The sequence below is a fragment of the Grampus griseus genome (genome assembly GCF_964374135.1).
Source record: "Grampus griseus genome assembly, chromosome: 11".
NCBI lineage: Eukaryota > Metazoa > Chordata > Mammalia > Artiodactyla > Delphinidae > Grampus > Grampus griseus.
This window is the reverse complement of record NC_139005.1, coordinates 45,249,983-45,262,910: the sequence shown is the minus strand read 5'-3', so window position 1 is coordinate 45,262,910 and position 12,928 is coordinate 45,249,983. Positions and strand designations below refer to the sequence as shown.

Genomic DNA, 12,928 nt, shown 5'->3' with positions numbered 1-12,928 from the left:
ATATTGGGGTGGAATGGAAACTCTCCCTATTGTGAACTTTTCATCTCTCAGCTTCAGGCTTGATCCATAATAGGATAGGCTCTATGCACTGTCTGTCGGTAATATTAATAATAAACACAGTAACTGCTATTTTATTGAGTGTTTTCCCTGAACTAGCCTCTGTTCTAAACACATTATATGCATTATCTCTTTTAATCCTCCACACAACCCAATCCAGATGGGGGTTATTAGCCCCACTTTAAATATAAGAAAACTGAGCTAGGAGATGTTAAGTTACTTGCCTTAAGTGACATTACTCAGAGGTAGCAGAGCTTAGATTCTGCCTGACCTCAAAGCCCAACGCTCTTCCTATTCTGCCATTGGTTTACCAGTGCTAGGGGCTAAGGACAGTAAAGCACCTCGAGGTCCTATGTCTTCTTGGAATGAGATTTGTAAAAGGACGTTTAGCAGAATTTAGGTTATTTAGGCTAGTGAGAACTACATCTAGTCAAAAGTTGATACTCCTGAAGTTATGCTTTCCTCTGGAGAGTGGTGAAGTCCAGGAAGATCAGCCTAGAGGAGCAGTCTCCTTGGTTGCTTCATCTGAAACTTTGAAAGCCTCTGGATGGAAGGTCAGAATCTTTTATAACCTGATGACGTGCATTTAATGACTTATCTCCCTCAGAGCACCTTGCCTTAAAGAGCAGTATGGAAAAGGACACTATAACATCCTACCCAGGACAGTGCTCACAACTCACAGGCTAAGAGGAAAAGACAGTGGTGGAGAGTTGGGTCGTAGGCTAGCCAGAGGTGGTGGTCTGGCCAGCCATCCCCTCTAGTCACCTCACTGCATTTTTCAGAGAGTGTAAGGTTCTCTGTCCTCCATTTACTTCTTATCCCTTTCTGTCGTTCTACCTCTCCCCTTTCTCTACCATATCTCATTTGTCTGGTCCTTTCTCTGTCCATCCTTCTTTCTGTTCTATTCTCCTTTTCTTTCTCTTTTCTTCTTTGTGTTGCTCTGTTCTCTTTCTTCTCTATTTCTGTAAACTCTCTCTCTTTCCCTCCCTCCAGTAGCTTTAGTTAAGATGAGGAAAAATGCTTAAGCTCTGAGTTTAGCTTCGCCCTTGGGATTTCACTTCCAAGGCCCTCTTTGCTGAGCTGTGTGTGACTTGGTTCTACAGGCCATGGCGTTAGTGACTAAAAAAGGGATAATGTCAGGTGCTAGTTCTGTAAAAACTCTTCTAAATTTAGCTCTGCTAAATACCTGTTTCTTCTCCCTCTCTAGCTTCCTCCTATCCCTTGCTTTCCCTCCAAAGCAATGTTTTATTCCCTGGGCTATTCTCTTCATCCTTACTGATTGGAGAGTACCTGATTACACAAGGAAGCAACCCAATCCTTATAAAAAGTTATTGTTCTTGATACTCTGGTTGGTTGGGGGGGTGGGGAGATGGAGAGGCCCCAACCATCCAGAAAACCTGATCTCCCAAACTGCATGGTCAGATGTACCCAGTGAAACCTGTCCAACACTGGAAATTTTATTTCTTTTTTTTTTTTCCATTTTTTTGATGGCAACTATAAACTCTCCCGGTTTCTCTTCCTTGCTGGTGTGCAGTGAGCTTGCAGTACGAGGAGAACTTAACTAGCTTAATTCTGCTCATCGATCTAGATCAGAGTTCCATTGCAGGATGGAAGGAGGAGCAAGTCAATAGAAGAGAGAGAGGAGGAATATCAAAGGGTCCGAGAGAGAATATTTGCCCGAGAGGTAAGTGTAGCTTCTGAGAGTTGTCAGCCCCTAGCTTTTAGCTCTTAATCTTTGGAACTGTGAATGGAATGAAACCTCCATAAATGCTTTGTTGTTTTTTTCTGCTTTTGTTTTTAACCAACATCAGCCAGTCCCATATTTGATCTCTAAAATTAAATGTGGCTTATTAGGAAGCTGCAGATTTTTATTCTTACTATTTTTAATGCATGTGGCATATAAAGAGAACAAATGGAGTGGCTGAATTTGGTAGATATGATTAGACTGACAATAGAAATGGTTTTGGCAGGGCTTATGGAAGGGCCCTGAATCTTGCCTGTCAAACCCTCCTGCTTACCCTCGTTCACTTCCGCTGTCCATTTTAGGCATCTTTGCTTCTAAGTGGAAGACTTAGTGTCCACACAGCCTATACATTCATCTTGTTTGGCCAGGCTCATTTTTAGGCTATGTTGGTGATTATCAGAGCACAGATGTGGCATCCATTCTCTGAGCTCCACATTCCACATGCACAGAGGGTACCACTCACTATTCCCTACAGTCTCGACCTGAATAGGAAGTCTCTTCCTTCCTATATTTCTTACCTTGTTTCTTAGAGTAGGACTGCTCCGTGGGCCAAAAGGCAACATGGATTATTATAGGCAACTTTATTCTTAAGAATTGTGGGCCATATCAGATATACTTGGTACCCCTGTATCTGGTGGCCTTTGCCTACCAGACTGAACAGAAGTATAGGAGAAACTCAGGAAGGTCAAGAGAGAAACAAATCTCCGGAAAATGTATGATCCAGATAGCAGCACTATCTTAGAGTCAAAGTAGCAAACAGAGGAAGAAGAGCCAGCCTCCCTTTGTCATCAAAAGATGGCCAGTTCTAATCAATATACTTAGATAGACACTACTTGCCTCCCATTTTCCCACTCTCCCCTCGCTCATCAAGACAAAAATATATATATCTTCTCATCATCACCTAGTTCAGAAAAATATTGTCTCTAACTTCTAGAAAACTGAACTCCTCTGTGAACTTGTTCCATTGTCTCAGGAGACCCAAGTGTTCCAAGGAGCCTCACTGTGGACAGATACACAACAAACCTTCTGGCCCAAAGTCCAAGGAGAAGGAATCTTCTTATCTTATGTTTTGTAGTCTTCCATTCTGAGTCAGAAAAATCCATCCTCCAAATTATCCAGCTATAGCCCAAAGACGGTTTTCTAACTTTATATGCAAATCAGTTGAGTGGAATGAGAGGAGAGAGGTCATTTGTACATGACTACGGCTGGTGATGACCCTAAACTGTGGACAGGGCAGGATGGTGGATGTTAATAGCAAACACTTATATAGTGCTTTTTATCTTTCAGACCCTGTTCTTAGCACTTTGTGCACATTAATTTATTTAATCCTCACACTAGGCCTGTGAGATAGGTTACATTATTTTCCTCATTTTATAAATGAGGGACTGAGGCATGGAGAGGTTAAGTAACCTAAGATCACACCACTAGTTAGTGAAAGAGCTGGTATTTGAATTCAGGCAGTCTGGCTCCAGAGTCCACGCTCTTAACCCCTAAAGTAAACCACCTCTTAATAGCTTGCTCTGCTCTGGGCTCTTTAGATTAAGAAGTTCCAGTGACATCATAGCATAGCTATCTGTGATATGCTCCTCTGCTTCACTGACACATGGAAAATGACTTTCCCACCATGCCAGCCATTAGCAAAGCCATTCTGAAAGCACAAGCAACTTTTAATAGGATATTAGTGCTTGTTATGAACAACACTGGAATATATCTATCTACAACCATAACAAAGTCAAAGTTAGCTCTTCTCTCCTTTTTTCTCTGATATCTAGTCTCTCAAGCCTCTACTAATATATGTATTCTTTGTTAAGTCCTTATGGATTTATCACTTTCATTTCAGCACTTCCTAACCCTTGCTGTGGTAGAGGTATCAGGAATCTCAAAAGGTCTAGGCAAGGAAAAATGGCCAAAGCCCACTATATGCCAAAGATTCTCATGTGGAGAGGAAAGAACCTGGCCAGTCAAAGGGAACTGCTTAAGGGTGGAGTTGTAGGTTGCAGCAGAGGGGAGGAAGAGGCGGTCCAAATAAAAGGGGAGTGGCAAGAAGGGTGTTTGGATGGAAATGCTGCTGCTGCAGCCTCCTCTGGAGCCTGAGCTGTATATTGGGAAAGCTGCCCCACATAGGCTCTGCTCTGCATGGAGCCCCCTGTGCTCAGCAGCTAAATACTCTTGTTACCTTTTTCTAAGGCTCAGGAGTCCACCATAATGCTCACTTCACTCAGCAGCTCAATGGCCTTGTCAGGAAATGATCCCCAAAAGGAATGTTTCAGGCTTTTAATTTTCTCATTTTTTCTAGGCTCTGAAAAGTACCTGCTTCCCCAATTTCTTACTCCCCTTGGGTCTCAGGTCAGAATGTCTTTCATTTTGGCCAGTGTAGAGGACAGAAGTGGGATAGTCATTGAGGATGGTTTCCAAAAAAACTAAATTTCTTTCTCTTGTGTCCCGTTTCCCTTCCTTTGAATACACTCTTTAGGACCAAGCACACCAATTATTATGCTCAGCTTACCTCTAGAGAGAGTAAATTTAGAGCTAAAAAAGAAATAATAGTTAGGTTAATACTTTCCTTTCTCCTTTCCATACTCCTACCTTTATTGACCTCTCTTTTTAAACACTCTGTGGGAAGGCTAAAAATGCCGAATGCTCTTTTCCATTAAAGGTGAGAAGTCAGACTGGGTGTGTGGGTGTGGGTCATCCTGTCGCTGTTCCCTCTCTCCCTGTTGGGGTTGAGCTTGGTTTGAGGACCTTGGGTATTCATAGCATCATGGACACACTTTTTGGTTATGCCATGCTGTTTTCTTATAAGTTATTTTCCGTTTTCTCCCCTTCACCTAGACTGGCCAGAACGGATATCTAAATGACATCAGGTTAGTACCACTTAGCATGTTCCCTGCTTTTCATTGAGCTTTGTCAGTGAGGTTAATATAATCCTGTAATGATGCTTTTCTTTGATGTTAACCAACAGACTCTCCAAAGAAGCCTTTTCTTCTAGCTCTCACAAGAGAAGGCAAATTTTTAGGTACCTCTGTTTGGTCTATATCTCTCCTTGTTTTTTTGTTTTGTTTTGTTTTTTTAATTTTATTTTGTTTTGCTCTAATCTTTTCAGCGGAGTGAGTTTGCTCCATGCATGGCTGCTTGTGGAATAAGTCAATTTGTGGTATTTGCAACATTGGATATTTTTCCCCATTAGAAAAAAAATGGCTATTGCTCAATGACTTTATTTTTATTGTTGCTGATTTCATTGTAAGTCCTGGATAGGTGGTGAAGGGGACCAAATAAGTATGTCTAGGATAGGTACTGCTCTATCCCAGAAGTTTGCTGGAATTGGGCATTTCTGGAGGATTTCAACATATATATATATATATTGAGGTAAAAGAACGGGTGTCTTCTGGCTACCTTTTCCAAATCTATGGAAAGATGTGAAGAGTTTATCCCTGACCCGGCATAGGGAATGTTTTGTATCCTTAAGAAAGAATAATACACACATCCATATAAAAAAACATACAAACACCTCTGTCTATGTAGTTTTCTCTTTGGGACAATGTAATGCGTAAGATGATCTCAGAAAGAACTTGTCTGCCTTAGAATGGACTTAGAGCATGTCTTTTATATGATTGTCCATGGTTTATCCTTAATGTTGGTGAAGACTGCTGTACTAACCTCTCCAGTGCCTCATATTCTCCATTTTCCACAAAGCAGTCATGAGAATCACCCTTTCCTCTCAGTCTCTCAGTCCCACCCCAGACAATTACACAAGGCAGTGGTGAGAGAAGCATTTTAGGACCGCATCCTGGCACTAACTCATTTTAAGTATATTCTTTCCATGTTACCAATAGAAAAACTATAGAGTACAGAAAACCTGAGTATTTAATACTAGGATTCAGGTCTCACCCTTTTCAAAGGGTTTATCTCTTTTTCAATCCTAAGCTTGGTAGGAGCTGACTAACACATATTAGAGCTCTCATTCCCAGTACTTTAGTAGTCCTTTCCCTGTTGTCCTTTCTAAAGCTAGTTAAATCATGTGGAAATTGGGATTGCAAGATTTCCCCTTCTTGGGATGGAGGATTTATCTCCCTTTCCACATCTCTGAACTCTTTTTCCTGGAGCAGGCTGCCCTGAGGTCCATCTGAAAGCCCAGGCAGAAGGGCTCTGCATTGTTGGTGGTGGTCAAGATAGATAGTGGAGTCCTCCTTAAAAAAAAACAATCATATTCCATAAACATCCCAGAATACCTATAGTAAACAGAAGTTTTAAATTAACTCCTACGTGTGACAATGCACAGTGCTTTATGGTTGCCGAAGTATACTGTATCTGATTGAATTCTCTCAGTATCCTGATTTGGTAAGCTGGTTTACATGTAAGAAAACAAAAGCAGAGAGATTAAGTAGCTAACCCAAGTTTACATGGCTATTAATGGCAAAACTGAGACTGACTCTTTGTCCCGTGTTCTTTTCGCCACACTACACCAGCTCCCTACAAACATCACCCCTAATTAATTCACTGCTGAGAATGATGGCCTTATTAGTGCCATGGAGCATCAAACTACATCAAACTGTGCAGACAATAGCTTGAAGGATCTAGTGAGCAGGTGCAGTCCTCTCCTATGCAGACCTCCTTTTAAGTGGCTGCTTTCCATACTGAGTTTTGATTAAAGATCTAGGTCATCTAAACTGTAGCTCCATTGACTCTTAAGGGGGTAACTTCTTCCTCTATTTGGGTACTAGTCCAGAATTCAAATGATTAGAAGCAGATCTTCTCTAACTGCTTTAAACCTTTCTTCCCAGGTGTGTGAAACAAACGCTCATAACACCAGATTCCATCATCCACATTGGCAGTAACTATGGCAACTTCCCTATTCTTTGGAAGATTCTACTCCACTGATAAATAAGCCACACCGAGGCTTACTGATATTTATTGTCACCTCTTCCACAGGCCTGTCTACCCCAGACCCAATAAATGGGACTTTTCACCAGCACTAAATTCACTTGTAGAAACAAAGTCAGCTCCTGATTTCATAGGACTGTGAAGTGTGAATGTCCTCTGTCCTTCACCTCCATAACACAACCCAATCCACTGCTCAGAATTAAATCTGGTAAACTTTCCCTAATTGCCTTATTTTTAGTGAAGTACAAAACCATGACTAGAGATTAGGTTTAGTTGTAGAGCAAGAGAAAGAGAACTGATCTCTCTTCCTAGCCCAGACTCAGATTCTCTAATTCTCAGGGGTGTAGTGTACTAACCCAGGTAAGTCACAGGATCATCAGGCAATCCACATTTGAGCACTTGGCCATTACTGTCTTCGGGGAATTGGATCAGTACTTTGGCTCAAGTTTCCCAGAGTGGTTTAAAGTTGACTCATTCCCTGTCTATCCCTGGTAGAAGAAGAAAGTAAATGGCAGAATTGTCCAAATGTTTGATTTAGGTATAAAAGGCCATTAGGGCTTGTCTTGCAAAATTCAAGTTCTAATGTCTAATGAGCAGCCTCATTCATTGCTACTGCTGTATCCCCATATCACACAAACCCACACATCTTTATTGAGTCCGCTCAGTAAACTTGAGCCATTGGCTCTCACTTCAGGTCGGTTCTACAACTGGAGAGTCCCTGATTTATACTTATTTCTTGTTTCCCATTCTACTTTTGACATCCCCAAGAGAAAGGGGTAAAGTATTTTCCAGTTCTGTATTCTAACTATACATAGAGAAGCAATGAGATTATATATACATCTACTTGGAATTCAGAGAATTAGCATGTCCCTAACCAGCTATGACAGTGTGTTCTTAGCCCACCGTGATTGGCTAAAAACTAAAATAGTGATCCTAGCATATATTTTGCCCATTTTCCCTACAGTACCTTTGGAATAGATATTCTAATAAAGAAAGGTATTTTCTTTAACATTAGTCCCTTAAGAAAAATACCTTTCTTTAGTAGAATAACTCTGAGCCTAATGTCTTGGAAGCTACCAGGGTTGGGATAGGGTTTTCTATTTGCTTTGGGTGGGATGGTGGTGGAAAGGAGGGAACCCAAGCTACTATGATTGTTGCTCAGTTGCCCCCCAGTATACATACCAAAATCTTTATAATTGTCATTTGGTTTTCTTAGGTCATTAGTTGTTGGAGGGTGGGGGATCTGAAAGGAGAATTCCTGGTTCTTGGGTGCTTATTGATTAAGAAGCAGTAAGAGTTCAACAAGACTTAGGGTTTTCAGGCTAGCCTCATATATCTTGAGGAGTACAGCTGTTTAGAATCACAAACAGTGATTTTAGCATCAGGATAACCCTGATGTTTCCAGAGTAAAGTAAGAGAGGATGAATCACTTTTCTCAATAGCCTTGTGCCTTGCCTAGGGCAATAGGGTTATTAATATGGAAGCATCTAGGCGCAGTCAGCCCCCTGCTCTTTGCCATCCTGACTCCTAAGGGCATGTTTGCTTGATCTTGCTGAGGATGTCAGCCTTTAGAGACCCTGGAACCAATTGTTCTCAGATACTAACACAAAACTTCCACAAAACAGGTTGGGTTGATTCCAGACTCTTAGACCGAGTTCTCTTTATCAGACTGAGTGCCCCTTTAGTCCACTATACTCTTCTTCCCAATCCTGAAAAAGTGACCGTAAGCAGCACCTCTGCTGGCTCAGATATGTGTTATATGGAAGACCTATTGTAGGATTTATCCATGTCATTGGCTACTCCTGCCTTCCAGCGATAGTAACTTCTAGGAGTCCTTTTGTTTTAAGAACTCTCAGAAGGAACTGGTACCCCTCTGCTCCCCACTATTTACTGCATGTGTGGGATCCCTGAAGGGCCAGGGGAAGAGACCACAGCCAATCTCAGCATCATGTACGTGGTTTCCCGTCCACCTCTGGTCTGATGTATTGAATTAGTTGCCAGTTCACTGTCTTCCAGATTTGCCTCTGTGCTCTTTGTTACTGTACTGGATCTTGTTGTGTCTGCTCCCATCAAGTCTTGGTTGGCCAGCCAACTAACAAGAAGTTAGTGTCCATCCTCCCCCAACCCTCACCCCTCCTTTGTCACTGAGAGAATAGAAATGAACTCTCTTGTAGCCCTTCTGCTGAAGTGGTAGGTGAGGGGTGCTCTGACAACTGCGATCTCTGCATGCAGGGGGAACCGTGAGGGGCTGAGCCGCACCTCAAGCAGCCGCCAGAGCAGCACAGACAGCGAACTCAAATCCCTGGAGCCACGGCCTTGGAGCAGCACGGACTCTGATGGCTCTGTCCGGAGCATGCGGCCCCCTGTCACCAAAGCCAGCAGCTTCAGTGGAATCTCTATCCTCACCCGGGGTGACAGCATCGGGAGCAGTAAAGGTGGCAGTGCAGGAAGGATCTCCAGGCCAGGTAACACAGCTTCTCTCCTTCCATCATTTCTTGCTTATCTTCTGCAAAACATCACTGATATTTCCTTTTAACAAAACACTAACACAGCCAGATGACGGGAAATTTGATTTCTTGGATCCATTGTCCTTTTGAGTCCCTTCTCTGATTTTCTTTCAAACCTTCTTTCCTAATAGAAAAAAAACAGATTGGGATTAGGTTATTTTATCTGATTTCTGACCGAGGTGGGACATCCCTATCAACCCAGGTTCAGGTTATGTACTAAAATAAGGATGATGGCTGCTTTCATTCTGTGGCCCCTGAGATTATAAAGAGGGTTTGTAGAGCAGAGGGAACCTTAGAGTTTGTAATACTGTAATTAACTGGTAGCAGCCAATAGGCTAGAACTTTAAGAGACACTGCTGCAGTTGCTTCTCTGGAGCCCAGTCACTGAGAAGGAACATATGTTCCACATGCCAGCCTGGTAACCACCCTTCAGCTCTCCTGAGCTACTGTGTAACCTTCTCCATATATTTCTGCTGTGCTCTTAGCAGAGGAGTATTTAGTTCTTTTTACCCAGCGAGCCTCTATTTCACCATCCTTCTGCCTCTGAAGAATTGCTTGACTTTCGTCCTAGAAGTTCTGTAGGTCTTGTCCTCAAAAGACATCAGTAGTGGTAAAGATTTTGCCTCTGTTAGGTTTCTGTTGCCCTTCTCTGTTACCTCCTTTCTAACCCCACTGCCTCTGCCTTTATCCATGCCGGTTTCCCTGCTTTATCCTCAGCCCTTTTTTTCTTTCGGGGTGGGGGGCAGGGCACACTGTGCGGCTTGCAGGGATCTTAGTTCCCTGACCAGGGATTGAACCTGGGCCCTTAGCAGTGAAAGCGTGGAGTCCTAACCACTGGACCGCCAGGGAATTCCCTATCCTCAGCCCTTTTTAGAGCCAGTTTACCAATCTAAAACATAGATCTAACCATGTCAGTCCTCTCTTAAAAATATTCATGTTTCTGCATTCCCTGCATAATAAAATCCAAATTACTTAGTGTAGCATAACTTCCTGACTCCGGTTTGCCATCTCAGTCTCATTTCCAGACGTCCATCCTCCTCTGACCCTCCAACCATTTCTTTTTATTTATTTATATATTTATTTATTTATTATTTTTGGCTGCATGTCAGGTCTTAGCTGCGGCATACAGGATCTTTCGTTGTGGCACGCGGGCTTCTCTCTAGTTCTGGTGTGCGGGCTTCTCTCTAGTTCTGGTGCACGGGCCCCAGAGCACATGGGCTCTGTAGTTGTGGCACACGGCCTCTCTAGTTGTGGTACACCGGCTCAGTAGTTGTGGCACATGGGTTTAGTTGCCCCGCGGCATGTGGGATCTTAGTTCCCCAACCAGGGATTGAACCCGCGTCCCCTGCATTGGAAGGTGGATTCTTAACCACTGGACCACCAGGGGAGTTCCCAACCATTTTTTGAATATGGCATTAGCTTTGTCTCCTCTTGGTCTGACAGGCCTTCTATTCATCCTTCAAACCCATCACTCCTGCCACGTCCTCTTTAAATTCTTCCCTCTAATCCTCCCAAGAGTTATGCTTCCTCATCTTTGCTTTCATACAACTTTATTCATATCACTGATGCATCCCTTACCAAATTTAATCGTTGTGTGGATGTCCATCTCCTGTCGGAAGATCCTGTGCTGCTCAAGGGCAAGGACTGCGTTCCCTTTACCTTTGTGTCCTCAGTTCATCATACAATGCCTGCACATAGTAGATATTCAGTAAAAGTATTTTGTGTAAATGCATACATGACTTGGAGAGCCTGGAAATGAGGAAAATAGTTGGATGAATGTGTGTGGGGCTGTGTGCACAGGCATGTGCTTGAAGGTTGCCTTCAGCAACTTTTATGAGATGCTGCAAGTTGAGAAGAAATCAAAGAGAAGACAAGTTTCTTAAGGGACTAGGAATCTATATTTTCCCAGGAAGCAAACATTCATGTTTTCAGCTGTCTAATCATGATGGATAGATTCTAGGCACTCCAGGGAAGGTACCTCAGCAGCTTCACATTTTGTTTATTTCCAGAACCAAACATTAACAGTCAAGGTGGTTACTGTCCCCGGGGAGTAGAAACCTGCTAAGATGAGGACTCCTGTCAGCAGGACTGTTGAAATGCATCTGTGCTCATGCATGGATCTGCCCAAGACAGTGGGGGAGTGGACAGAAGAGGGATGACAAGGAAAACAGCAAGGAAAGAGGAAAGCCCTCTCCCCTCCCCCAGGGGAGGGTATGTTCATGGCTTGTGCTTACAACTCTTGCTGGGTCTCCTCTTTGCCTTAGGTATGGCGCTAGGTGCCCCAGAAGTGTGCAGCCAGGTCACCTCATCCCAGTCTGTCCGGGGCCTTCTCCCTTGTACTGCCCAGCAGCAGCAGCCGCAACAGCAACTTCCTGCTCTCCCACCCACGCCTCAGCAGCAGCCACCCTTGAATAATCACATGATCTCACAGGTGAGTCACCACTCGGTGCCAGAGCCCCCTCCGCTCTGATTCAAGCAAGCTCTGGAGGTACAGTCATGTCTCTTGTGCTGTGGGTGGCAGGAAAGATCTGTTTTTGGAGATATGCCACTCCCTCCCCCACCTCTTGTATGTGAGTTGTGGGGAGAGAAGAGGAAGGGCAGAGGTTTGGCCAAAGTGTTCTTAGTAGCGTCACCCTGAGAGTTGTTTTGCTTTATATTTCCTTCTGTTCCTCCTGAGAACTGTCAGTGGGACCTTCTACCCTATTCCACATTTCTACTGTACTCCGTCTCCCTCTATCCTGTGTAATTAGCAAAGCGATTTTGCTCCCTATATCCATACATGGAGCTTGAAAACATCACAGCTCCTACCATAGTCTAGCTGAGTGTATTCATATGGCTGTTGGCCCATAAACAAATATTTATATGTTGGGGTTTGGGGGAAAGGAAATAGCACTCATTAAAACCCCTGCCATAAAGCACAAAACCCCCCAATGTTGTCTTTGTTTCCTGAGAGAGAAAGAGCTCTCTCTTTCTCCTTCTGTTGCTGGCCTGTTAGATGTTGGTACCAACTAGGGTTTAAGTTTTGCTTCTGTGGAGACCATGCAAGTCATCAGCATAAGAATCAGATCCTATTCTAAGCTGGAACCTCCTCGGTGTTTTAGGTTTAAAGTCTCCTTAATACTCTGAGGAGAGATGCTGAGATCTTCACTTACTCTTTTCTTCCATGAATAGAGCGCTTCATGAATAGAGCCTGTACTTTATCCTGAAGTATTTATTCTCTGGTAGTCAGGAAGCCAATGTGTCCATATTCTTTTCTGCTGCAGTTTAAGTTCTCATTTCACCTCCCAGGCTCCCTCATCTCCCTGCTCAGTTAGTCCAGCTTGGCCTCAGATATATCTCTTCCATAGGTACAAGAAGCAAGTCCTAAGCCCTGATACCCCAGGGAGTGGAAACACCCCAGAATGGCCCATTATGACCCCATTCATACATTGGGAAATGAAGCTAAAGTAAAGAACAGTGAAGATGTAGGAAACTCTGCTTTGTGGCTTAACGTAACACACATGTCGATCATTCCAAGTCCTTCATCTCAGTCCCTAAATCAGTTTCTCTGTAGTCCTGACTTTCTTTCTTATTCTACAACCATCTGTCTACCACCTCATTAAGTCTCATTCACATTAGCTTACCTCGCTCCATACTGAAGCATAGCATGTGTGTGTGCTTTTTTCCCTGTCTGTGTCTTAATTCAGACCTGTGAGTAAACTCTGAACTTCTCCCTCCAGTCATCCCCTACTGTTTCTGT

The 12,928-nt window shown here is 43.3% G+C and overlaps 1 protein-coding gene across 21 annotated transcripts in view; it reads left to right on the top strand.

The window, feature by feature from the left end:
* The window catches only part of R3HDM2 (R3H domain containing 2), a 148,338-nt gene that overhangs the window by 115,317 nt on the left and 20,093 nt on the right, over positions 1-12,928 (top strand). For 10 of the 21 annotated variants that reach the window (XM_082665725.1, XM_082665720.1, XM_082665733.1 and 7 more), the window contains 5 exons: positions 1,646-1,741; positions 4,634-4,665; positions 4,764-4,817; positions 8,915-9,147; positions 11,454-11,620. In XM_082665725.1, coding sequence (XP_082521851.1) covers positions 1,646-1,741; positions 4,634-4,665; positions 4,764-4,817; positions 8,915-9,147; positions 11,454-11,620 — 582 coding nt within the window. The remainder of the gene's footprint in view (positions 1-1,645; positions 1,742-4,633; positions 4,666-4,763; positions 4,818-8,914; positions 9,148-11,453; positions 11,621-12,928) is intronic. The other 11 variants (XM_082665724.1, XM_082665736.1, XM_082665722.1 and 8 more) reach the window with 3 other exon arrangements.